Below are 27,563 nucleotides of genomic sequence, written 5' to 3' on the forward strand. Positions count from 1 at the left end.
TGGAGGTTGTGCAAATTTAAGCTGTTGTTCACACTTGGAAATCCACATTGATTCATTCTGCACAACGACGTAGTATTGCATTGGGGCACTTGGGTTAAAATTGTTCCACAGGAGCAACACATCTACTCATCGAGTAATTTAAATGTGTATAGGTGAGCTTTTAAATAACACCAAAGGAAGATCTTTCATGGCACTTTCAGAGCACACCGAAAATCCTATCAGAGACAAACACTTTCATTGGCCGGGGGGGGATGTAGTGTAGTGGTGGCTGTTGGTCTGCATCTCACAGGCTCCTTAATAATGTATTTCAGTGACATTACCATTAACAACGAGTGAGCTGCCCCGAGAACGACGCTAATGTATGGTGTGTTGGGTTACAGCAGACCGCTGTGTGCTGATGTGATGTCTATATTTGCCGGGAAAAGCTGCCTGCGAGACCCATTACACGCAGAGACGAATGTTGTGAGACCATGGCAACGCTCGTGGTGAGCGCTCGGGATTGTCAAGTGATTTGCGGTGTTTTCGCCGTTTGCTAACGGTGAATTTGATTGGCAGCCCAATGAGGCTCCTGCGTCCTCCACTCATGCGAGATCATATCAGCGTGAGACTGTGAGCGGATCATTTATACGAACGCCGCTTAAATTTCAACATCATAACACCGTAGTTGCGGGTAATTTATTTTTCAACTTTTCAATGGTCCTTAATCGGGACGCATTGTTCGAATTTCAAATTTACCGATTCATGACAGGTGAATGCATTTGCTGACGGGGCAAGCATGGCCACGACACAAGCGCGATGTGATCTAGCCCGTGAAAGAAATGCCGTGGGATTGCCCGACTCGCGAAACCGCTTCAGAAAGACAGAGTTTGCGAGGTGACAAGATGCCTTGCGGCGGCACGGCAAGCATCGAGACATGGAACCGGCAAGCAAGGCCAGCCCGCAGGGGGAGGGATGGGGCAAAATGGGCAATTTGCCGTGGGACCTCAAACAAAACAGGGCCTCACATCGGGACCTTGTTCTTTGTTGTTGTTGCCAATTAACAAGGGCCCCCCCCCCCCCACGTGACAGGCTGGGGCCCCATGGTGGCGAGATGTTAAATGCGTTGTTGACGTTTTGAAATCGTAGTATCGGTCGATTTTATAATGGAGATTGTGTTGTCCAACCACAGCAAAGTATGCACAGATTATATACATTAATAGTAATGTTTTATGAGGTTTTTGGTATAAGAGCCATGGTGGCGAGATGTTAACTACCTCGTCTGGTATACAGGAGGTCATGGGTTTGATCCCAACACTGACGCCGAGGCCTGTATATTTGGAGTTAGCGTGCCTCTCCCCCGACGGTCGCATGAATTTTTCTCCGGGTCCTCCGGTTTTTCCCTCCACATTTAGAAACATGCGTTTAGAGTATTTGGCTGCTAGAAATTTCCACACGCTAAGACACTCATTTGAGCTATAATTTGTGGCTAGGTAGCTTCTGAAAAGGAGCTACATAGCTCAGTGGGCCTTACCTGGTAATACAAAAAAATGTAGTAATAGGTTTTTACCCTTTTATCTGGCACAAAAACTGACACCTTTATACAAGGGATCATGTTTGCAAAAACCACAACACAAGTAGTCAAAATGCAAACAAAAAAGACAACTCTGATAATATGCACTCTCCTTGAATTTGATTGGTCCACACCCGAGACGGCTTTTCTTAGAGCCCCGTCTCCACTGGTGTTGGACCAGAAGATGCCAAAAGGCGTACAACTCAAAAACAAAACAAAAAATGTGTTAGTTAATAGTTAGTTCGTCTGCCCTGCGCCTTCAGTCCCAACACTCTAGACAGCCCAGCCAGTGAGAGATCTACCTATCCTCCATCCCACCACTCTCGCGACAGATAACGATTTACCCGCCGGACGTCGCGGCCAAAGAGCTCGCTGTAGCTCGTGCCCAGGATCTCGAACTGAACGTTGTGGTTGAGAGCATCGTCTCCAAAGTCCAGGATCCCTGTGAGGCCACTCACTCGGCCCTGTTGGTGGGGAGACGGGACAGGGACAGGAGAGTGGTTGTGCTGTGGAAATGTTAAAATGTGGAAAAGTGAGAAACATTCACAAAGTATTAAAATACGGATGTTGTTATTTTACCGAGGCTTTATATAGCACCGTATTCATCCCGCCACATGATCATACTTTCCACACAATGAAATTAAGGAAGGTCAACATTGGACATGATGGAGGGGGTTTGAGCCAAAGACTTAGCATTCGACAGAGGATTTAATTATGATACTAATCCATGATAAATTAAAATATAGACATACTTTACATATCTCTTAACAACCATGTAATTTCAATAACTTATTGGAATAGCCCGTGCTCTCAACTGTAGTATATGCTGGTGTATTATCTGGTTCATGTCAGCAGCAAGCAAGGCTGTCACGTTAGATCACGATTGCCAAAGTATTTTGGATAATTAATTAAAATATATATTTTAATGTAATATGAACTTATTTTTTTTTGCTAAATGAAAAAAACTATGATTTCTCCAATTAATCCAACAAATTGAATGCATACACTATCTTATTCACAATTTTTTTTTGACAATTCAAATGATAGTGTAAAACATTCCTATTTTTTGAGCCAACATTTTTTTCAACAGTACAACTTTTTAATTGTTTTGTCACTTAGAACACCTGCACACATTAGATTTTTTTAATGAAACAATGACGAACACTTACGTTTGGTTTCTCTCTCTCTCTCTCTTTTTACCTTAAAGCAATTACACTGCCAGATAAAACCATGATGGGGTGCCGCGGTGGCTATGAGATGTTAACTACCTCGCCTGGTATGCAGGAGGTCGTGGGTCCGATCCCGACCCTGACAACTGCTGCTGTATATTTGGAGTTTGCGTGTCTCTCATCATCACCACGGTGGCTAGGAGATGTTAACTACCTCGCCTGGTATGCAGGAGGTCGTGGGTCCGATCCCGACCCTGACAACTGCTGCTGTATATTTGGAGTTTGCGTGTTCTCCCCGTGGTGGTGTGGCATTTTTTTCTAGGTCCTTTTGTTTCTCCCTCCACATTTAGAAACGTGGGCTTCCAGTATTTGGCTGTTATAAATGCCTCCATCATAAGCCGATTCGTTGAGCTATCATTTGTGGCCAGGTCGCTTCTGAAAAAGAGCTATATAGCTCAGTGGGCCTTATCTGGTAAAGTAAAAAAAATAGTTTTAAAATAGTTTAATGTCTCGCTGTGAGACGCTCCTCGCTAGGCAAGTGCAGATTCATTCCTCATTCAATTGTTGCCTAAACACAGGTCAGCTGGCTTGGAGTCGGGTTTTTCAGTGTAAGGCACTACCATGAGAGTAAGAAGTACTCCTACCCATAATACTATTCTGCTGTACCTGATATTCCTTCAATTCTATGACCAGGTTTATATAAAGAAAATATATATGTACTCTTTAGATCACAAGCAAACTGAAGACGGTTGCTCGTGTGGCGATCGAACCGTCGTGATCTATTATTTTTTTCTACCCACGTGACTTTACCGAAAGAACCAAAGGAGTATGAATTCCTGCAGTCACGAAAGCTTTAAATTAAGATTAAACTATATATGCATTCAAAGGATCGATGTGAAGTTCCAAAATTATTGTCAGACCTGCGTGTGTGACTGCCTCTGCAGTCAACTCTGCTTGGTCCCCTCTCCCTATTTTCAAGTCTCTCCTTCAAACTTTCCTTTTCATCCATGGCGTTCAGACCCCATTAATTGCTTCTTTTCCCTCCATCCCTTTTCTCGGTCCATCTCATTCCCCTCCCGTCTGCTCCTTTTTTGCTCCTGTGCTTTCAGACGTTTGTTAGGGTACAGGCGGGCGCATTGCTAAAGTGAGTCGCCGTCGTTGATGTTGCTATTTCTCCGGCCGGAACGAAGCAATGAACCAAACTATTTTAATTTTAACCAGGTAAGGCCCACTGAGCTATATAGCTCTTTTTTTCAGAAGCGACCTGGCCACAAATGATAGCTCAACGAAGTGGCTTATCATCACACGTGGACAAATTGTCGCAGCCAAATCCTTTAAACGCGTGATTCTAAAAGTGGAAGGAAAAACCGGAAGGCCCGTGTAAAAAAAAACAAAAAACACGCGTCTACGGTGAGAACACGCAAACTCAGCAGGTGTCAGGGTCGGGATGGAACCCACGACCTCCTGCACACCCAGGCGAGGCAGTTCACATCTCGCCAGCCCTGCGGAGGTAAGGCCACATGCCCACGCAGATCGCACCTTGCGGATGGTGTCCAGCATCGAGCGGCCTCCGTTCCACGGCTTGGAGCTCTTGCGCAGGCAGCTCAGGCTGGCCATGCTGTGCCACTTGCGGTCCTCCAACTTGCGGTGGAAGGCGTTGGCGAGCAGCAGCACGCTGTCGTACACGTAGCGGCTCGACACCTGCCCGCGGTGGCGTGGAGGAGAGCGCACATCCCGCGGGCACAAACCAGGGGGAGACAGAGCGAGGTCGGTGGAGCGGTGCGCGTGCTATGGCGGCGGCTTGCACACTCGTGCGCTCGCTCGCAGGCCGACTGGAAATGCCGCTCGAGAGACACCACCGGAGAATACGGATACTGTCAGTAGGTTAACACGATAGAACCCCCACTCTGGCTGGATGATATGAAAAAAAGGAAGGGATGTCATTAATTATTATTCATATGAAAATCAAAGTTAATGTCACACATTCTCGCATTTTGGCGGATTTCACTTGCGTAGTGCATGTAATGGTGCTTAATGATCTTAATCTCTCTACCCTTTTTCGGGCTATCGCATATAACCTTCTGCGTCTAGTGTCCGTGCCAGAAAATGTTTAATAAAAAATAGCGTATGATGAATTGCTTAATATGCAACATGTATCACACAAGCACGACGGCACATATAAACCAGACGTACACTCACACTCTGTCAATTCATATAAACCAGACGTACACAAACACACACTCTGGCAATTCATAGGGGGCCCAACATCCTCTGCATTTTTCTTAGGTCCTTTGATTGATGATAACAAAATACCACCTTGCCTCATGGATTATAAACACATCATCAATGCTAGGCTTGCTGCAATTATTGACACACTCTATCTACAGATTTCCCACCCTCTAAGTCTCAAGTATCCTGTAGTCTTCTGACCGCCAAAAATTCTGGACAGATTTCAATTCCTGATTACACAGTTTACATTCACCCGATAGGATACGAAACATTATACAATATATTGTATAATGTTTCGTGACATGAATCTAAATTATTTTCCCGGTCAGATCTGTGACCGTGCATCTTCAGAAAACGTTTACTTTATCGACGAGCCTAACGAATTATGAATACGAAATATTAAAACCGAAGTTGACGTTCCTCAGATTTAACAGCCATTATTTCTGATGAAATTCTGGCAATATTTTGCTCGGAGAGGGCATCAACATAAGCCACCGGAGATTTGCCACAACTTCATGAAGCCACTCAACAGACGAATACAACGCCTTTAAAAAAGAAAGTTAATATACATTTAAAAAAAGAAAAGGACATTCGTGGGAACGTAGACAAAGGGAGGGGGAAAAAAGAGATATGATTGAGATATATTCTGCCGTGATAAACATATCGGTGTGAAACATAAAAGAACAGGGGCAATTTTTTTATATTGGATCGCTGCAATGTGTGGATAGCATGTTACTTACTGATAACAACACAAAGGTTGGCAATGCTCCTCCGCAGTATTTGGGTTTGAGGGAAATTCATTGACCGGAGAGTGATAAGAGATACTGTACAGTGCTTCATATGTCTTATGGTATATGAAGAGGAAGATTACCGAAAGACCCAAGAATAGGAAGATGACTTTTTTGCTGCAGTGCTTCCACTGAGTGCTCTCAATCAAAGTGCAATCTTGGCACGGCAGTAATGGTTGAATTTTGACTACTGAATCGAGTGAAAATTAGTGCACTTAGGATGAGCTGAGTAAGAATAGTGAAAATTATCGAGCAACATTTTAAGCTTTATTTTCGAGAAAATCACCTCTCTTGCACAGTCGTTTGAAATCATTTCAACCGAATCCATTCCTTTAATTAAAAGTTTCGTGAACTCACACTCTTAAAAGTGCCTCACAACCCACTCGTTTTGTTTAATTATTCAACTGCATTCTCCAATCGTATTCATGCTGACTGCATTATCACAACTTGCTTCTTTTATGGAACATTCATTTTTTGCTGTGATCTTTACCAAACCAGAAAGACAAAAAATATACCAGCGTGATATTCCTTCGGGAGACTTGAGGAATATCTAAGACAACATCTTTCACAACGCTCTCGATGATGGCGTCACCATAGAACGATAGCAGTCATGTGTACCACATCTTCCACAAGTTAATCTCCAATGAGTTTTGTCCCAAGCAATTTTTGTAAATACGCTTCCATCATCTTCATCAGTGAGAGAGGCGCTGCGCTGGCGAGATGTTAACTACCTCGCCTGATATGCAGCAGGTCGTGGGTTCCATCCCAATCCTGACACCTTTTGTATATTTGGAGTTTGCATGTTCTCCCTGTGGTTGCGTAACATTTTCTCAGGGTCCTCCGGTTTTTCAGAAACATGAATTTAGAGTTTTTGGCTGCTATAAATGTCCGCACGATGCGCCACTTCATTGAGCTACAATTTGTGGCCAGTACGCTTCTGAAAGAGAGTGATAGAGCTCAGTTTAGTTTATTTTCACTGAGCTGCTCGCCAATGATTTGCTAAACTACTCTTTTATTATTAATATATAAATAATAACGGTGGTGGTGATGGTGACATCTGGCCATTTCGATCTTCCAGCACCCTCCTCTGTTTTAGCCATATTGTTTCCAATTGTACCGACTCTTAAAATCATTTCTCAGCAGGGCATAAATACGGATTCCGTGGGGACTCTGAAGCCTCCCTTCCTCCGCTGTGTTGTCGCGCCGCCAGACAGGTCAAACTGGCCTCACGTGCGCACCACCTCAAAGAGAGGCCAGCTAAATAAAAAATGACACAATGTTTAATGGGTACGGCCCCCGGAGGAACTCGTGGCTTTGGCAACACTGCCGAGACGGTTGATGAATTGCTTATTTTCAAAATCCGCTTGATGCTTTGAAGGGGATAGAGTGGCCTGGATTGGTGGGGGGGAAGGGCAGAGTTTATGTACGTTGAACTTCTTACACACCGTACGTAGACAACCGTGCTAATTGGAGGTGTGTGATGACGAACAAATACAATTTAGTTTTTTTTGTTTGCACTGAATTATATATTCTGGAGAAAAAAAAACGAACTGCGACTTAGCGCGTTACAATATGATATGAGAACACAGATTGTATAATGAAAAATAAAAACATTTATCTGATGGCGCTTTGGGTGGCAGATTTTTGGCATAAAGGCGCCACGTGTTAACCAAAAGTAAATTGACTTGACATTGTTGATTTTTTTTAAATATGTGTGAGTGCAAAATCCATTAATGTCAAAACTGAGCAAGGCTCTCAACAAAAAGGCTCGAGGCAAGAATCACGAAAATAAAAATTATTGTTGATTTGAATAGATACGTAACTGTGTCAATAATACAAATGATACACTTAAGGGATTATTTACCTGTACTCTTAAGATGCTAAGATGTACAGTACGATGTATTATATCTGTTCAGGTGAACTACAGCATTACAAACGCTCACTTGACTCGGCCCCAGAGTGTCATTGTAGCCGACAATGACGCTATAACAAGCCTCCAAAGGACAGCATCAATTATTATACTAACAAACCCCATCAATACCGACCCAGCTCCCTCGGCCCTGCTGTCAATGGGCGTCATCAAGGTTTCTTCACAGGGCGCACAAAATGCCATTAGGTGCGCGGTTTTGAGGCTGCACAAATCGGATGACCGATGCCCAGAATCAGAGAAAATTCAGTGCTCCAAAACCTCGGACGATTCCCCCCCCCCCCCCACCCCATTTTCAGCAGTAACCTCAAATTTGTCGACGTCTGGCAGAGTCGCAAATCAAGGGCTTTTTGAGGCAGCCGGGAGCTGCCCCGTGCCCGTGGGGCTGACGTGGGAAAAGCTCGGTCCGCGCCGACGCGACGGTCGGTCGCCTCGCACCTCGAGGGACTTGGCGTCGCCCGTGCCGCACAGGGACTCTGAGATGCGGTGGTTGTTGCGAATGCAGCGCTGGCTGGCGTTGCGCGCGACCGGGAAGCTCTGTCGGATCACGGTGAGCCTCCCGATGGCCGTGCTGGCCAGCTCCTGGATCTCGGCGTCGTTGATCTCCTGCAGGGAGGGGAGCAGATGTCACGGACACCCGACAGATGGCTCGCGTGACCTGTCCGACCCACGCACCGATTGTGTTTATTGTTAACACTCCATTTAGGCCCGCTTGGGGAATCCGCCGCATCATTAACATCATCCTGGCACTGACCAGAGAAACTTTCAAAGTCACGGCGCTGAACAAAAATCAATGCGATGACGTTTTCACCGTGGTTACCTTAAGATGTATAACAGCGTAACTATATATTTTTTATTTAACATTAATATCTGAACCCAACAAATTCATCACTGACACTGTCTTAAAGTGAAATATTGATATATAATAGGCGAAGTTTTGGTCAATGGCCCTTTTACATAGCACAAGATGGTCCTTCTTTACCTCCGTGTTTGTTTTTTTACTCTGCTGATGCACCATTGTCAACGAAGTATCGGAAATCCAATATTGCTTGATTTTCTCACGGCAAAGCTTGCATTTTAATGCGGCGAGCCACTTATTAATATGGCAAAAGCCACGAAAACGCATTAACAAAGGTCACCTTACCTCATTAACAAATATCCAGTGGCTGTCCATTGCAGCCAGGTTCGCTTCAATAGCCTGCAAAAACAAAACAGAGAGACAAGTCTGGCAAAGGCAGGGAAAAAATACTTGCATCAACAATGGCGGTTTCCACAGGCAACTTGACGTCAATGGTTTTCCAGGTTACAAAGACAATTGCGAGTATTCGAGTAGAGATATAAGAAGCCTGCTTGAATACGTTACAATGACAGATAAAGGTACAGCCCTAAAATTGCTTGCTTGCTCACGCCAGGGATTTGCAGCCTTGTATCAGCTGCCTCGCCGGGAGGTGATATAGATAGTGAGTGCAGTGTGTTAGATATGACATCACTGCAGCATTCCAACATTGTATGATACTTGCAACTTTGTAAAATTAAAACTTTAATCGTACTCATAAGTTTAAAGAAGTTATAAATGTAAGTTGTGAAAAAAGCTAGAGGCATTTATTAAACTGCAATGTATGAGCTGCAATTAAAAAGATTGTACATAAAATGTACGGTTTTAAAAGGAGCCACATTTAACAACTATAAAACAGTGGAGACTTTTATCATCAGAATAAAAAAATATATATGAGCACCAGACTTTTTTTCCTCCTTCGAAGCCCCTTGCAAAACACCCAGCCTGCATGCGAACTCGCGCCCAACCTCATTCTTTTTTCTCTCTGTGCACTGGTAAAAATTGCAAAAGACACCGAATTCCCGGAGCGGATGTTGAGAACTCTCTTGTCAGAGGATCTAAACGCGCCGCCCCCGTGTGCCTCCCATCACACACAGTGCCGTATTAAGCTAGTGCGGGGCCTGTAGCATATGTTATAAAGGGGCCCTAAAAAAATACATATTAACCACACATTTTAACTTGCATAGTAAAGTAATTAATTTGTTTCATTTGCTATACAGCCAGATATTACGACAAATCGCTAACCTTAAACACCCAGCCGTTCATAAAAGTTGAAGGCAGTATAGTACTATAGTCATCGAGCAAGTGCAGAATCACTGAACCGGAATTGATAGCTTGAAAGCGTTTAGCGCGGGGACGTTGAACGTGCGGGGCCCGTAGCACGTGTAGCTACTCTTGCTACTCGGATAATCCGGCATTGATCACACACCCCCCCCCCCTACCCGCGGGTGGCACGAGGAGCGGGCCAGCCAGCGCGAGGCTGCAGCAAGGCAGCGGCACCCCTCGCGAGCGACACGGACCGTGCCCACGGCTCTCGAAAAGTAAAAAAGACAGGCAATTTGCGTTGACCTACCCGACCGCTGATTTTTTATTTTTCGAGCAAAAGCATATGGCAGGATATTAAGGACCGTCAATCGGGACTTTGAGAAGCGTAATGGCCCGATGCTTTTCCATTCGGAAGCGGGGTTTTTTTCCCAGCGTAATTTTACAGTCACTTTGTTAGATGTGCATACAAATCGCAGATGGAAGTGTGGGATGTTCATAATAATGTATGTAAAAATGTAATTGAATAAATATATAATTCGATCTTCAATCTTGTGCCCACCGAGACGACTGGACGAAAACATTGACTTTTAGCAATGCGCGATGTTAATGCTATGTAATGTGTGGCTGAATTGATAACACTGTCATTATTGGGTGGCTTTCCATATTTAGCATGGTGCTCCAACTTCCTCTTTGGTTTAAAGGTGGACGCGCAGTGGTGATGTTGCTGCTGCCCAACCCAACCTTGGCCCAGGGCAAACTCTCTTTCTCCCTGCCATTCGACTTTGTTATGTTTCTCCTTGCCCTCCTCCGGGTTTGTTCCTGCCCATCGCTTGGCCTAACCCTCACGCTGCCTCCTCCCTCTTGCCCCCACCTTGTGTTTCCCAAACTCTATTTGCCCGTGAAGCTGCCCTGAGGCTCGTCGATGCTGCCCAGGCTTCCCGTAGACTTCTTCGGTGTTGAGTCCCAGCCTTCTCGAGCATTATGCCGGGACTCGTTGGTGCTGCTTCGGCTGACCCCGTAACTCGTTGGTGATAGTTTCCGACTCACCTGGGACTGCCCGCGCGTCAGTATTTACATGTGCTGTACGTATATTGAACTTCCCTCGCACCGTACGTAGCCAACCGTGCTAATCGGAGGTGCGAGAGAAGGCCAATAAACTAAACACGAAAGTAAAATTTTTAAGAAATTAATTTTCAATCTAGAATTGAAAGTGCATAGCTCCAGCGGCTTCCTAATATCGGGAGGGAGAGCGTTCCAGACGACCGCAGGAGTGCATCCGAAAGTGTGCGATGTGATGACCGTCTCTGTACTTGGCCTTGTTGGCCCGAAGTTGTGTCATTGGTGCTGCTCTCTCGCTCTCTCTCTGCCCTCACCTTCCCCCTTTCTGCCCTTCTACTTTCACCTTCGAATGTCGTCCCTCACTTACGCTAAGTGTGATGTGATGCGGTTGAATTTCGACGCTAAATGCATTGAAATTGTTGTTGTCTTGGCAAAAAAAAAAAAAACACTGTATGCGACCAATCCCGCGTGGGAATGCAGTCATATTAAATTGCAGAAATGTTTTCACAGTATGGTCACAACTCATTGCAAAATCAATATTCTTAAAGCAAATATCAATCAGATATTTTGGCGGACTAAAGTCCAATATAACAATACATTGTTCAACAACACAGATTTAGGTTGAAGGAACAGAATAGGAGAAAACGAATCAATGCTGACACTTAATAGAGGATTTAAAAAACAAACTCAATTCAGTAGCTTCTTCGGATCTGCTTCAATTTGGAAACTATATATACATACCCTAATAACCCCAAATAAACGTAAACAAATACACAAAATTGCATGCAGAATTTCCTTTTACGTAAACTGTTAAACACATGCGATATTTTTAGAATCCTAGTAATTGGACAGAGAGCTCAACGTAACTTGATAATTGTCACTGTTAAATATTCGGGAGTAGCAAGACACAGCTATGGCTGGATATGAGGAGAGAAAAGAGTGAGTGGCTCTGAGGATTTTCAGCCACATGAAATGCTGACATGCTGCATAATAGATTCAGGAGTGGGTTCAAACACGCTAATGAGTAATCCCGCAACGCATTGAATGGGCAGGTGGAAAAATGAGGGCTCGTGGTTTTATGAGGGATGGGTGGTGAGATGGGGAAAGGCATAGGAAGGGATGGGTACACAGGCACGGAGAGAGAGAGAAGGATTTACACAGAATGAAAAAAAAGTCGGGAAAGCACTGAAAGCCAACATCGTAAGAATGACAGCTCAGTCGCTTGATAAAAGCCAGAATGATTGAAGCTGTTTAAAACCATTAGTAAAATGAAGGAGCCAGAGGCAGATTTATTTTGTAAAGTTATTCTTGAACAGTGTATGGTTATATGAATAACTTCAAATTGAAAACCCTAAATGGAAGTGGCAATCTTCATATATATTGTGGTTATGTTGTCAGATTGAGCAACAATATTTTATGAGTTGCCACTTACGAAAATGCGAGTATTACACTGTGTATGTGCAAACATGGTAACATTCTGAGATAAAATAAACTCCGAACCCAAAGTAAATTGGTTAATATGCACATTAGCAATCAGTTTTACCTCCTAATAAAAGCCATAGTTTCACATTTGTAATAAACAATTGTGCATCGTCGTTCTTAATCTATCGATTGTGATGTAATGTTTTTTTTTATAATGGTGACAATTTGCGAAACAGTTTATATTCAAACTAGATCCTAATGAGTCTACCACTTAAAACAATATAGCAGCTCAGTATATACAACAGTGAAGTATATATTATCTGGAAATGAATACAAAAAGCCAAGGAACAATTTTAAATTAAAAAATGCTTTAAAAATGTAAATCTCTTACGATCTTAAAAATCACGACTTTTAGTGGCATTACTAATAACATTTTACAGGCACGACATTTAATAATAAAGCCTGCAAGTCAACAGAATCACATAAAAGTGTTTAATGTACTGCAAATAAATATGCCAGGCTACAGGATCCATACGCGATCAGTTTCAAGTCCAAAGAGCACATTAGACCTTCCTCGCTGCACGAGACCAGCAAGAGCTGCAAATATTTCATCATCAAGCATAATCATTGTCATCATCATCAACGCTGCCTTAAAATTTAAACAAATATATGATAATCGAACAATCTTGGCAAAGCTGCTTGTTCAGAATAGTAGGTTTGACTAGTTTTTACACTGACTAAAACTTGAAATCGTGTTGCAACCTTTGCTGCAGTGACTACGTATTATTTAGCATTAGTATCTTTTTTTTTGTAAACGCAATCATGATTTATTGGGATGCTCCATTTTTAGCTTTGCGTGTTTATCCCTCCAGCCTCTTTTCCATTTAGTTTTATGACGCCGGCCTTAACATATCACAGCTTACACTATTGATTATCTGCCATGGGGTGATAAAAAATAGAATTGATGGTACCCATTCCCCTATTTCAAGCGTTTTAAGTTATATACAGTTCAGGCGCAACATCCCCAAGGAGGAGGGGGAGGGGCAGCAGGCCTATTGGTGAAGAGGCATCTGACTCGGGGTAGCAAGAATCGCAATGTCCTTGATGGGAATGTGTACAAGGGTACTATAACAATCAGCTCTTTGCCAATCCACTGACAGATGAAGCCCCCCCCCATGCATTTCGCTCATTAAGGTTGTTTGCCCATTAGTTTATCGCGCTGGTGAGTGCGGGGCTTGTCCAAGGGTTGGATAGGTGCAGAGAGGAGGGCCAGAATTGGTTTCGAATGTCACTCGGCGTCTGCGGACGTTAATCACGGTCGAAAATTTGAACTCACGCGGGCGAATTCGTAGCGCGGCTTTTCTCTAAATCCGGTGCCATGACTCATTCGCGAGCAAGAAGACGAATCATTAAAACTTGACGTGTGGACGTTGTTCCACTGCGAATCGTGATCGATGCTAAGCTATTCTGAGCATGGCCAAAATATTTCACGACAAGCAACGCTGAAACGAACGCGGTAGAATACAAAGTGACATGTTCGCGTGTTTAAACACAACATTTTTGTAATGAGGGGAAGGTGATGCAGGGCATTCTCCAATGCATACTCAGCAATACGGAAGCACACGCACATAATTTACATAGATTAGGCGCCAGATGTGTTATTGTTATGTGTTAATCACGTAATCTTTGTTTAATGTGTTCAATTTGATTGGAGAGAGGACATAAATTGTATTTTCTCTATCTCCACATCTGTAATGATCTTTCACATACTTCATGTCTGCATATTACAAGACGATGTAAAATTAGGCGAAACATATATTTAACTTTTCATCGAGTGATAAGGGTGGCTTTTAAAAAAATATAATCAAACTCACAAACGTACGCATCCATGTGCATGGGCAATACTAATTTTGTCACAAGTACAGTCACAAAACGTAACAATGTTGGGAAACATGTAAAAAAAAAACACTTTCAATAATATATCAGCAGCCACTTTCATTTTAACTGCCAATATAAAAGAATTACCACACATTCGAATAGTGAACCATTTGAATATCACGATAATTGTATTTCTCACGCGCAGAAACGTACCCATATACTCTATCCATACATTCATCATCAAACCCAGAACATATACTTTCTAAGGGATATTTAATCAAGCAAATGATGGCATAACAAAGTCACCAAACGCACGCTGGGCAAGATCAGAGAATTGCTGGCGCTCCATCCACTTCAGCAACACCCGAATCCAAGCACACCCCCTTTAAAATTCACACTCGGCCGTTTTTATTTATCTATCGGGGTTCACTTTAATTGTGGAGCCTCGTGGCAGGTTATTGGCCCGAGCTAAATCTTTTGGAAATCTCTCTCCCCCAGCGGCTCCTATCCTTCCTCCTCACCTGCACAAACAATGAAACTAAACTGCACGGGATGACGGTGAGAGGGCAATAATGCCCAAAGGGCAAGTAGAAGGAGTCATTCCCATGACAAACATTCACGCGCAAAAACACCGACCCGCTCGTGTCTGTCCGGATAATGCAAATGTAGACCTATGCGCATGCCTGTTCATCGGGGGCAGGGCTTATTTGATGGTGTGACAGATGTATACAATATGCGGCCAGTACTTCTGTGCCCCAAAGGTGAGAAATTATGGAAGCTTCGACATGATTTGTGTGAAGGAAACATTATCAAACGAGGCGATGGAAAACCAAACGCTATATATATAAAATGTAGATCGCTCTCCCGTTTTCCAGGCCACTGAGTCGGCCTCTCCATCACGCTCATTTCTCTTGCCATCTGCATTAACCCGAAGAGCCCCACGCTAGAACGGATTAGCGCATCGTCGCAGCAACCAGTGGAGCTCTACTCCACGCTGTAACAGTTAAGACGTAGGCTTGCTTATCTATTATTTACAATTCACGGAGTGTGATTTATCACCCGTTATTAAGAAGTTAACACAGCGTCGAAGTAATAGCCTTACAAAGCTCAGCATGCCTGCCCTTTGCAATTTGCAGGCTCAGAATGTTGAAATCAGTTTAAAATGTAATTTATTTATATTCCTGTTTAGCAGACTTTTTGAAACCTGATTTTGTACTACAGTTTTTCTTCTTCTTCCTCTTCTTCTTCTTATTCTTCTTTTGCATGATTAACTTCTGCAAACCAATAATGCCACGCATTCACACGCCCAGGCTTAGAGGGAAGTCATTTGCTGGGGCAATTCGCTCCAGCGTGTCACCATGGAGACGATTAAACGGCACCATCTCAGGATTTAGCGCTTATTTGCAGCAACAGCAGCAACACAAATGGATCTCGAATCGAATGCGTTGAGTCACCATTTAAAAGTGTAAAATAATGGCTCTTCACGACCATCGAATTTGAATTTTGATTATCATAGTTCCGTCCCTTTTTGAGTGCCCTGTTATCGTCGGTGCTCGCACAAGTGAACAGTGAGCACGTTGCACTGCATTAGACAGCAACAAATACTTTAAGCCAATAAATAAGTTAAATGCGACATTTAACTTCTTTTTTTTTGGACAAGTCTAATAGATTTAAGTACAAAATACACCACCTGTGCACTTTGTCATTCAAAATATAAAGCCAACCTCAGTTAGCTACACGCTGATGTCGCTCAAGACACCAGTACATCAGTCATATTTCATTATCGCCACCTCTGGACTCTTTCCGAGAGAACTTGACCAACGGTCGCCCGAAATGTGTACTCATAAGGTGGGCGTTCACTTCGCGGTAAGTACATTGCGTTATGAGTATAAAAAATGTAGAGACTCACAGATCATCACAGGCTCTACCAAGGCCGTAGCCATGGAGTGAACATTGGGGGGGACCAAATCTTTCAGGGGGTCTGGGGGTTACCCCCAGAAAAAAATATCTAAATTTGAAAACGAATTTCCTGCCTAAAATATAAAAAAAAATTCACTAACACATAGGATGGACTTTTTATAATTTTTTACAATAATGTCTAATAGTCTATTGTATTACATTGCTCTGCTTTTTCTTTTTTACTTTTTCTTCTTTCATTGTATGTAATGGCAGAGATTAGGGATTAATAAAGTACAACCTTAACCAGAATCATATAAAAATGAATCTATTTTATAGCAATATATTGGGGGGGACATTTTGAGCATATTTGAATATTGGGGGGGATGTGTCCCCCCCAATATATATTATAATTACGGCCTTGGGCTCTGCACTTGCAGGCTGCTCGTGCAGCAAGCCGTTCGCATCAGCATCCGTTTGGTCACGTGTTCACTTAATTAACTCTTGGCTGCAAATGTATTTAAAACTAAAATAACGCAAACAGCAGCGGCATTAATGCTTTAGTGGGAACCAGCACAGGACGCCCTCCAAGTCGCTTTGTGTGATTTTGTATCGCCGCGGAAATTCCCATAAATTAAACATTGATAAACAAATGGCCTGTTATATTCTTGGTTCTTCCGGTAAAGTCACGTAGAAGGGAAACAAAAAAATAATATTTTTTATTATTATTATTTTTAATTATTTTATTGTTTCCCTTCTACGTGACTTTACCGAAAGAACCAAGAATATGAATCCCTGCAGTCACGAAAGCTTTAAATAAAAAAATTTAAATTAATTAACCCATGCCAGTGGTACATTACTTGGGGGCTCTGCTCAGTCACAAAGTCTCCGACAGATGCGGAACGTGTTGATGGAGAAAGCGCCGCCGACTGTGATAGCTGCACATGGTGACCGATATTGAGCACTGGATTCAACGCTGGAGACTGGTGAGAGATCAACACAAATAATAATTGAACTCGTGATGCGCCGCAGACGAGCAGTGAGGCCAGTAACCGGGCAGTGAGCCAGCGACAATAATTGCCAAAGCTCTGTGGTGTTCGACGTGTGAAGATGTTTTCAGCGTTTAGAATGCGTTTAGAATATATGGCTGCTATAAATGTTCACATGATAAGCCACTTTGTTGAGCTATCATTTGTGGCCGGGTCGCTTCTGAAAAAGAGCTACATAGCTCAGTGGGCCTTACATGGTAAATGGTAAAATGAAAAAAAAAATGTTTAGAGTGCTTACATGTGGCAGGAAACCGGAGCACCCGGAGAAAACCAATGTGAGCAAGGGGGGGAGGTGAACGTTCTATCACGAACAGATGGAAGAGGTGGACTACACATTTGCTGTACTGCATTTTGGCAAACCAAGGTATCGCACGTCCTCGACGCCCCCGGAAATGGAGTTTCGCAACATTTGCGTGATCCACCAACGCTCGCCTCCAGTCGCGCGCCGCCACCGCTTGACACCGAGTTAAGATTCAGGGTCAAAGTGCAACCCTGCAACTGCTCAAACACCACCACCAGCAGAAGCACATCCAATAGAGGTAGCTTCTCATAGGGCTCCTCTCGATGGTATGTGGGCCTACTCTTCCGAAACTTGCCAAGTGTCTTGAAAAAGCTTGGAGGAGGCACACTTGACCCCATCACAGATGACCTGCTGGTAGATTGGCTGTGGTGTACACATTTATACTGCTGGGTGGCGAGAGGCAGTGGTGGGGGTGTTAATAAACTTGCCAGTCGTCCCCGCTGCCAGGAGGTCAAAGCGGCGAGCTCTGTTTTGCGAGTCGAGAGCGCTGAACGTTCCCTGATGGCAGAATCTCTTCACTGATGGTACTTTAATGATATTTTCCTGTAAACACGGTTATTGAGCACCGGTGCAAAGGCTCAACGTATCAAGCGACCAGCAATAGATAAGAGATAACACGTTTCGCCAAGAACTTGGGTGAAAATATACGATTGGAGGGAATTTAAAAGTGGAGCAGTGCGGATGCTTCACTATCAATCACCACCGATTTGAAAACAATTCTTGATTGAGGTGACGAAACCTTAGTCACCTTAATAAAAAAAACACACAGTCAATAATAATAATAATAATAGCTTGTAATAGCATGTGAGAATTGCACATCTCTTCCCATCATATTTAACAATGACATTGTTATCCATGATAAAACCATTAATCTCTTTGGCACAACAATCTCATCTGAGCTGTCGTGGAATGCCAATATTACTAATCTGGCTGAGGAGGTATCGGATATTCTTGCTTTTCTTTTCCGTGACAAAGGCTCTTCAACTCCCGCTGATACAATGAGCATGAAATAGGTAAAAGTTGGAATCCTGCTTCGATCATATCTGGGGTGCAGATATGACAGGATTAATTCTCCACAATTCTGGCTGTCGCCTGATGAGGCTGCTTGTAATTAGCAGCTAAACGTCGTCCTCGAATTGTATACGTTGTTGGTTTACTCTCCAACACACAACCGGTGTGCTCAATTAGTAACGAATTGGCACGTTCTGTTTACGTGACAAGGCTTTCTAATTGGCTGTGTCGGGTGGTTGGCGGGTTTAACGACACATTTATATTTACATCATCTAACCCCAAAAGAAAAACTGTTATGTGCAGCACCCAGTTACTACCTCACCGATATTATTACACGTGAAGCAGTCAGAGTGACTGGTGAAGCAGCACGCACCGATTCACTCTGGTCACTGGGAGGAATCAGTGAGTCACCTTCTTGTCCTTCTTCTATTTCTATTACCATGGTTACTGTTGCCATGAGCTTGATTCCTCCACACATGTTGAGGACTTGGCCTAGCGGACCGACTTCGACCACGACACTGCAGGCCACAACTCACTTGCTCGCTCGAACACTCGCCCGCTCGATGCACTGCGGCTCACAACAACACGCTTCCGCCTCTGCTTCTTCACCCCTTTTCTTCTGGGACTGGCAGGGCCTGAGCTGATTTCCCAGTTGTTGGTAGAGAGTGGGGGTGTTATTTTCGAGCTAGCAGAGCCTTACAAAAAAGAAAACCAGTGCAAGTTCTGGAACACACATGTTAAGCACAATATCTGGCATAACCATCATGGACCACACGCCCCTAGTGGTGTTAAGTTTGGATGACTACCCGTCATACGTATTGCACCGTGAATCTAAAGGTGCTTAATCTGACTGCTGAAAACGAATTGCTGAAGGTGGCACTTAATTGTTGTTATCAAGAGACATTGACCTTGTCCTTTGTGTCAATAGGGACCTGCATCCATCATTTATTTGTGGAAAATGCAGAATGTGTTTTAAAACAGCTTTGGAAAGAGACCAGAAAGGACGAGAGCCGACCGGAGAAGATGCCGCCAATTTTCTTGGATTTGCAATTTAGAAGTCCAGATTTTCTTTCTCGGTGACACGTTCGCAATTGTTCCTTGCACCTTTGTATTTGCCAAGAGATGAGAGGCATCAAGAGACTGCTGCTTGGCAGTTTTGGTTAAACATGGTCGTTTTTAGAGAGTACTTTTTCTCCAAAAACACTAAAATTAGGGATGAAGTTTGTCATGCTCACCAGTATAACATCAGTAACAGCCGTGGAAAATGCTGATGAAACAGTTGTTCCAAAAAAGGTCGTGTGCCAAGGGTAAGGATGAATAAAAGTCATGGAGGCCATCCCAATCAGCATTGTTGCATCAGCAAAATAGTGCGGTTTGCCTTATTAAGTTTATGTCTCAGGGTGTAGTCTTCCTTTACAGTGATTGGGCAGTGGTCAGATGAGCCATTTGGTGCAGTAACATCAACTGTCCATGGAGTTGGGACAAAAGTCAGGAGCAGACCAAAGGTACTGGGCCGGTCTGAGACAGATTGGTATTCGAGTAGCACAGTTGACCAACGAATCAAGGTTTTTTACAATTGCGAAATATTTATCTTGATGGCCAGTTTCGTTTAAGCGTGGCTTTCTTGAAACTATGAACTGATCTCAGCACCACAACGTTGACGACTCACCCGATGTAAATAAGCATGAGGCTGCACCTAACGGAGACGCTATCGTATATCAGCACTGTCTCGGGAAGCCTGGCACTGGCAGCCTACACGGTGGTGGGGTCGCATCGATTCACCATGAAGACATCTGTGTGAAACTCCTGAGCGACTCATGAACAACCACGTTATTCGAGCCGCTGCTTGTGAAAATAACGAGCAGCATGCAGGGGCTCACGGTCACTGTCATCCATGGACGTCCGTCTTCACCACTGTCTACATCATCTGTGGTGACTTGAACTGTCTCGGACCAACTGTTTTTTGTGGTAAAATCAACAGTGATCTGGCCGAGGTCATTGAAAGTCACAGTTTAACCCTGAATGTCAGCGGCGCGACATATCGCTCAGGAAATATACTGGATGCCATAACTGTGACCGACGTCACTGAAGACCTGGGTATTTCAGATCACAGTCTCGTGATGTGAAAGGGCATGACCGATTATCTGCCCACCCGTCACAACGACATCATACAGAGACTGGGAACGACTGGACCACGATGCTTTCCGTCAGAAGATCCGATCATCATCGGCGTGTTTAAATCTCGCAACGATTCATTTTCAGCTCATTTGGAAAATGACATCGCTGCTGTTCTTGAGGAGGTGGTGCCCATCCGAACAACAACCACAAAGAGAACAGAAACAGCACACAGTTCACTGGCTGAAACCCAAGGCGATCACTCTGAAGCAGACGCGGAGCAGTCTGGAGCATCTTTGGAAGAAAACTTGCTTCGAGACTGTCCGGCTCGCTTACCGAGCCTCCTGCAGATCTGCCAACGGACTCATTATTAAGTCTCGCAGATCGTACGCACTTCAATGAGTTGGCTCTCCTATGCCCATGCCGAGTTGGCGTACCACAGGGGTCCGTCTTCGGGCCCTTCCTATTATCAACACACGTCTCTCATATCGTGGCGTGACAACAAGTTCCATCAATACGATGATGATACACAATTGTACACCGCAGTGAAGTCAAAGTTAGATATGCGGGAGTCTCGGTAATGTCGAACATTGCATGCGAGTGGTGCAAGTGTAGGTTTTGCACGAAACGAAATGCTGCTTGATGCAAAAAAAAAATCAGAGCTTCTGGTGGTTGACACTCGGGCTCAAGTGAAAAAAAAATCGTGGAAGGATCAGGCATGGCTATCACAGGCTCCAGGATTCAGTTTTCTACTCATCTCAAGAGCCTCCGGCACCATACTCGACCAGAATGTGTCGTTTGATCACCACGTGCAGAATATATTCAGGTCCTGAAATTTGACCACGATAGCCAAAAACGGTCGCGTGTAAAAACGGTGGCGTTTAGTAGCATAGTATCAACAAGGCTCAATTATTGCAACTCACTGCTCCATGGGACGTCTGGTAAAACATTACCAAGCTGCAACATGTACAATATTCTTCGGCGTATGTTTTGACGAGTTCTGCACGATCCGACCATGTTCGTCCAGTGCTCACTGAGCTGCAGTGGCTTCTGGTTGCTGAACGAATACATTGTAAGGTCGCACTCATTGCACACAAAGTGTTTGCACAAATGAACCACAATGCCTTACTGATCTCGTCAAGGAGCATAAATAATCCCACAAACTTCAGTCATCCTCGCAGAAGCAGCTTTTGGGCAACCATTGAACAAAGACAGTCGCTGCATCACGTGCTTTCAGATGTGAATCGCAAGCCGTCTGGAACGCTCTTCCTTCCGATATTAAGAGGCTACTGGAGCTATGCACTTTCAAATCTTGATTGAAACTCATTTCTTTCGAATTGCTTTTTGTGTAAAGTTTGTTGTTCTTTCCCCGCACCTCGGATTAGCACGGTTGGCTACGTACGGCGCGAAAGACGTTTAACATACATTCATTCAGTTCCAGTTGTTGAGGTGGAGAAGACTTTTGAGTGAATACCTACATTCGGTGAGTGGTAAACACGTCAAAATGAATTTAGTAGAGGAAGGGAGAGAAGATCAGAACCAGTTCCAGAGATCCACAAGATTGGGATGCGGTGAAACAGAGACAATATCGCTGGTGAACCCGAAACTCCACCTCATGAGTGTACAAGGCTGGATGCCGGAAACATTAACAATGTGACGTCAGACAATGATGAGATCTGAGTTTGTGTTCGGAGCTAAGGTGTGGTCCGACTTGATGACTTCAGACCCCGGATTACAAATACTATGATTCTTGTAAATGGAGCCGCAGTGGAATCAACATTATTTTTTTTACATCGATGTATTACTTATAATAAAGATTTTAAAGATAAGGATTTTCAGTACATTTACAGCAATGACTCTATTCTGAAATGTTGATTGTAAATGTGGTGGAAAAAAAACAGAGGACCCGGAGAAAAATCTACGCCACCAGGGGGAGAACACGCAAACTCCAAATAGAGGCGTCAGGGTCGGGATCGAACCCACGACCTTCTGTATACCAGGTGAGGTAGTTAACATCTCGCCACCGAGGAATTTATAAAAAAAACTTCATAAGACATTCTATTTATGCCCATTTTTAAATACGCCGATGCTACGATTTTAAAACGTCAACAAGGGCTCATTCATTCCACATTAAATGCACATACGTTCAAACCAGACTTTTACAGGGTCAGCACTTAGCGGGGAGAGTGATCGCAGAGTGTGCAATATTTCGTTGGGGGGGGGAAAAAACACTTCCAGTGTCCATCATCTCGCAAAAAACCCCAAACATTAAATCTGTAACAAGGTCAAGCGTGGTTTCCTCCAAATCAGCAAATCATGCCGTGGTGTCGCGGGAGGGGGGGGGGGGGGCACATCACAAAGGACGCGCGCCAATTGTCCTCGTGCAGTGTTATTTATACACCCCGTGCCCGGTGTGTGTGTGGCATGTGCAAAAACACGTGATTGACCCCCCTCCGTGATGGAGACCTTGATTTTTTTTCCACCCAGTAAAGTGAAGGACACCTTTCATCGCCTTAATTTCACCGCTGGCAAAACCCTTCGCTTCCACCACATTGCCGCAGAGATGATTAAGTACCTGATGATTAACGTGAAACAGTTTTTTGTTAATGGGGGGAAGAATGAAAAAGTCTAGGGCTTTTATTTCCCGAGCGTTCAAAGAAGCAAGGGGTGTGGTTTTAATTAAATGCGAGGTGTAATGGGTGTCTTTGTGCTTTATTTTACCTGCTCACCATTGTAATTGCATGTGTCATTTGTATAGAGCAGGTCCTCTACTTGTTCAGGTAATCAAAGGGTCGCTCTTGTACGAGGATCCAGTTGCAATCTCCAAACCGTGGACCACATGACGTAGCGCTGCCCCAAATAGAAATGTGAAGATGGTGTATCTGCAATTAATGAACTCTCTGTATTCGTGTTTGTCACGTTGTTTTCTCCTGCACACTATACATTTCGCCTGCACGGTTTCCAATCTGCAGGCTGCGCCCAACCTGAAAGGCATTCACGTACCCTGAATAGCGACGCCGCGTGGATTTAAAATTGCTGCTTTCGCGGTCGCTCTACGTAAGCCTGCACGAGACCAGAATAAGACTCGATTGGATGTTCTCAAATGAACGAAGATACGTAAACAATTACACAAAAGATCCCCCGTATAGCCTGAACAGACTGTAGGGGCAAGTGCTGTTAGCGAGCACCTATGAAGGCCGGAACGGTACACGAGGGGGTGGGTGGCCAGCACCACGCCCGACCGCCTTTGTCTCCCTAGTGGCAATGTTTACACACCGCACCAGGTACTCATTTGAGGCTGAGTCGACCTAGGGGAGGCCCGGGACCGGTTCAGATAATCGTCACTGGTGTTGGCCGTGAGCGGGAATCGAACCCGGGTCGCCAGGTTCATAGCGCAGCGCGCTAACCGCTACACTATCGCTCCCCAATTACACACGCGCACACACACACACACACAGGCTCAGAGGAAACGCGCCCTCTGAGTGACGTGACCTCACCTCGGCGATGAACACCTTGGCATTGCGTGGGCTGAGTAGCAGCACGGTGCGACGCAGCAGGTCGCGGAATCGGTTGAGCTCCTCAATGGGCAGTGAGGAGAAGAGGCCGGCCAGCAGGGAGCTGACATTAGCGTCGACGCGCTGCAGCGACACGCTGAGGCCCTGCCGCGTCGCTTGGTCCAGGAATGACTGCAAGCCCCGCAGGTCTGCAGATACCCGGCATCGCACACGCATGCAAGGTGTCACAAGCTGGCAAAATGAACAAACGGTCGGGTGCGCATGGCTAGATCCACACGCACACCCAGATACGCACAAGCAGGGATGCACGGCCCAGAAAAAAAATACCTCCTGTCGCCATGCAGCCCGCTGGGTGCGAGTGATGTTAGCAATGTACCTATGAATGCTGGCACAGCGTGGCCAGAGCCGCTCTTGGCCACCTTTGTCTTGCCATTGCTGATTTTTTTTACATCCGACACCAGGTAATAATTTAAGGCTGAGTCAATATTGAGAAAGCTACAGATTTTCGTCACTTATGTTAACCACGAACGGGAATCGGACTCAGGTTACCGGGTTCATACCACAGTACACTAATCGCTACGCTACTGCTCCCTAACACACACACACAGCCAGAGAGACACAGCCACAGATTACGTGGGCCTGAACTAATAACCCAGAGGCAGGAATAACCACCTGCATTCATGCACACGAGCATGCTCAAACAGCCATCGATATGCATAATAAGTACGAATGCACAAGATGAATCTCTTTACCTGTAATGCAACAACAACCGCCATTCGCCACTAAGTGGCGGTGACGTCACCACAGGGATTTTGCATGGCTAAGTGCACTTTAAAGTATCAAACGCCCGCTAGCAGGTCACGAGACAGACCCATGTGCCATGGGTTGACTGACTGAGATGACTAGCCGATGCACCATCTGTGCCCCCTACTGTGCCATCCTGCTTTGTTTTAGTCACCCGGCACTCCGCTCATTGTTGTGAGCGTCGCTCCTCTGTCATCTGTTGTTGTTGGAGGGCGACTGCCTCCAACTGCCCAGTAGCGTCCTTCACAAGCCTCCTCCACAGAGGCCGATGTTGACACCACTGGTACCAATCATTGGTAAATCCACTCAGTTCCAAACCACTCCACCTCTTCTCTAGCCCCGGATGCGCCCATTTATCCCCCTCTATTCGGCCGAACAAAAGCTGTTTAGGCATGTGGTGGCTGTGCATGCGGGCTACATGAACCAGCCAACACAACCTTGCCTGCCGGAGGAGGTCATCGATGGGACTTTGTCCTGATCTTTCAAGGATTTGTAAGTTCCTCACACATTCCAGCCTGGTTAAAGACAGGATGGATCATAGGCAGGCCAGCCTAAATGTTTCTAACCAGTGAAGATGTTCCTTTAGGGGGGTCCATGTTTCGCAAGCATAGAGGGCATGACCGTGGCCGAGAAGACCCGGAGATTCCGCGGGAGTGACAGACCAGGTTGCTTCCACACCGCGTTACGCAGACCTCTGCTGTCAAACCAGAGCTGGTCATAAGCACACTGTCCAGTTTTGGAAAACGCTCTACTCTCGCCACAGCTGCCCCATCACCAATGGGGAGTTAAGAGGGTGAAGCATTTGATGGCACAAAATACCCAGGTCGGTGCTTAGTTTTGGTGGGGCTGATGGTAAGGCCCCGCCTCTTAGTGGCACGTTACAGGTTCAGCTACATCACCTCCAACTCCTCCTCTGAGTGAGCAGCAATCACCAGATCATCAGCATATATAACATGGTTGACCAATAGGGAGCCATCCCTTGACCGCACCCGGGCATCGATCAGCCTCCCATTCTATTTGTGTAGTGATTCCAACTGAATCGCAGACGTTGTTTCTTTTAGAGGCAACACATTTATTTTGTAACACCATAGCACAAAGGGGTAACTGCCCTTTACCAGATACAGCCTGGGGTGGTGACCACCCAGCTAACTACACGATACAGAGGAGTTACTGCTACGAAGGGTCGGACCCTCACTCGGGTCTCCGACCACGTGGTTCCTCATAGGACGAAAAGCTTCCAGCTTGTAGAACAAAGCGACCCCGGTCCCTCCCAGGGACCCGCCTTATATCCCCCTACGGACGGGGCCGCTCCGCCCTCGGCCCCGCCCGCCTTCTCGAGCACTCTCATTCCCTCTCGATCCTTCTAAAGAGCTCTCCCCTGACACGTGATCACCCACTAGCCCCCCCACCTTGGGCCCCCTGTGTGGACACTCCGGATCACGTGTCTACGGGGTCAACCAGAGTGCCATGGCCCGGGGCAACCCTGGGCTGACGCTCACCCCCTCCCCCTCGTGGGAGCCCCCACCACACGCTGTGCGTGGTGCCCGCACTATCCCAGTACTCACCAAGCCCCGCTAGGGCTGGTACTACACACAGCCACCCACACGGTGCTGTCCACGCTAGGGCTGGTGTTACACACAGACACCCACACGGTGCTGTCCACGCTAGGGCTGGTGTCACACACAGCCACCCACACGGTGCTGTCCACGCTAGGGCTGGTGTCACACACAGCCACCCACACGGTGCTGTCCACGCTAGGGCTGGTACTACACACAGACACCCACACGGTGCTGTCCACGCTAGGGCTGGTGTCACACACAGCCACCCACACGGTGCTGTCCACGCTAGGGCTGGTGTTACACACAGCCACCCACACGGTGCTGTCCACGCTAGGGCTGGTGTTACACACAGCCACCCACACGGTGCTGTCCACGCTAGGGCTGGTACTACACACAGCCACCCACACGGTGCTGTCCACGCTAGGGCTGGTGTTACACACAGCCACCCACACGGTGCTGTCCACACTAGGGCTGGTGTTACACACAGCCACCCACACGGTGCTGTCCACGCTAGGGCTGGTGTTACACACAGCCACCCACACGGTGCTGTCCACGCTAGGGCTGGTGTTACACACAGCCACCCACACGGTGCTGTCCACGCTAGGGCTGGTGTCACACACAGCCACCCACACGGTGCTGTCCACGCTAGGGCTGGTGTTACACACAGCCACCCACACGGTGCTGTCCACGCTAGGGCTGGTGTTACACACAGCCACCCACACGGTGCTGTCCAGGATGTAGGAACATCGAACGGCGTGGCCCTTCTGAGCCGGCACCATACAGTGACATCCCCAATGTCACTACATCTGTACCAAATGGAGACTCCTCTGGTACAGACTTGGAAAGCTTCATGAACTACATCTTCGAAAAATATTTTAAATAATGTGGGAGCCAGAGGACATCCGTGTCGCACTCCAAGGTGAACAGGGAATGGCTCTAAATCCCTGCCACATAGTTGACACGTGAGCAGAGTGTCAGGGACTCCGAAAGCATAAAGAACAACCCATAGCCCAGGCCTATTGATGGTATCATAGGCTTTGACCAGGCCAATAAAGCAGATATGTAGGTCTTGTTGGAATTCCCTACACCTCTGCTCTAGCAGACGGACAGAAAATGTGGCATCTGTGGAGGACCGCCCTGGCTTGACACCACATTGGGGCTCTGCAAGCCTCTCCTCAGCATGCCTGGCAA

General features: G+C 45.6%; 1 protein-coding gene across 8 annotated transcripts in view; it reads right to left on the reverse strand.

Moving 5' to 3' along the window:
- Window positions 1–27,563, reverse strand: part of LOC116940164 (glutamate receptor ionotropic, delta-2-like) — a 219,091-nt gene that overhangs the window by 73,696 nt on the left and 117,832 nt on the right. For 6 of the 8 annotated variants that reach the window (XR_012941244.1, XM_032949509.2, XM_032949512.2 and 3 more), the window contains 5 exons: window positions 23,992–24,197; window positions 8,807–8,860; window positions 8,101–8,268; window positions 4,258–4,419; window positions 1,894–2,055 (listed from right to left, as the gene is read on the reverse strand). Coding sequence is in view for 7 of the 8 variants with exons in the window: in XM_032949509.2 (XP_032805400.1) it covers window positions 1,894–2,055; window positions 4,258–4,419; window positions 8,101–8,268; window positions 8,807–8,860; window positions 23,992–24,197 (752 nt within the window). In the remaining variant the exon portion in view is untranslated. The remainder of the gene's footprint in view (window positions 1–1,893; window positions 2,056–4,257; window positions 4,420–8,100; window positions 8,269–8,806; window positions 8,861–23,991; window positions 24,198–27,563) is intronic. The other 2 variants (XM_032949510.2, XM_032949508.2) reach the window with 1 other exon arrangement.

The sequence above is a fragment of the Petromyzon marinus genome, chromosome 8 (genome assembly GCF_048934315.1).
Source record: "Petromyzon marinus isolate PM22_M1 ecotype Great Lakes invasive population chromosome 8, UKy_Petmar_22M1.pri1.0, whole genome shotgun sequence".
In the NCBI taxonomy this organism is placed as follows: Eukaryota; Metazoa; Chordata; class Hyperoartia; order Petromyzontiformes; family Petromyzontidae; genus Petromyzon; species Petromyzon marinus.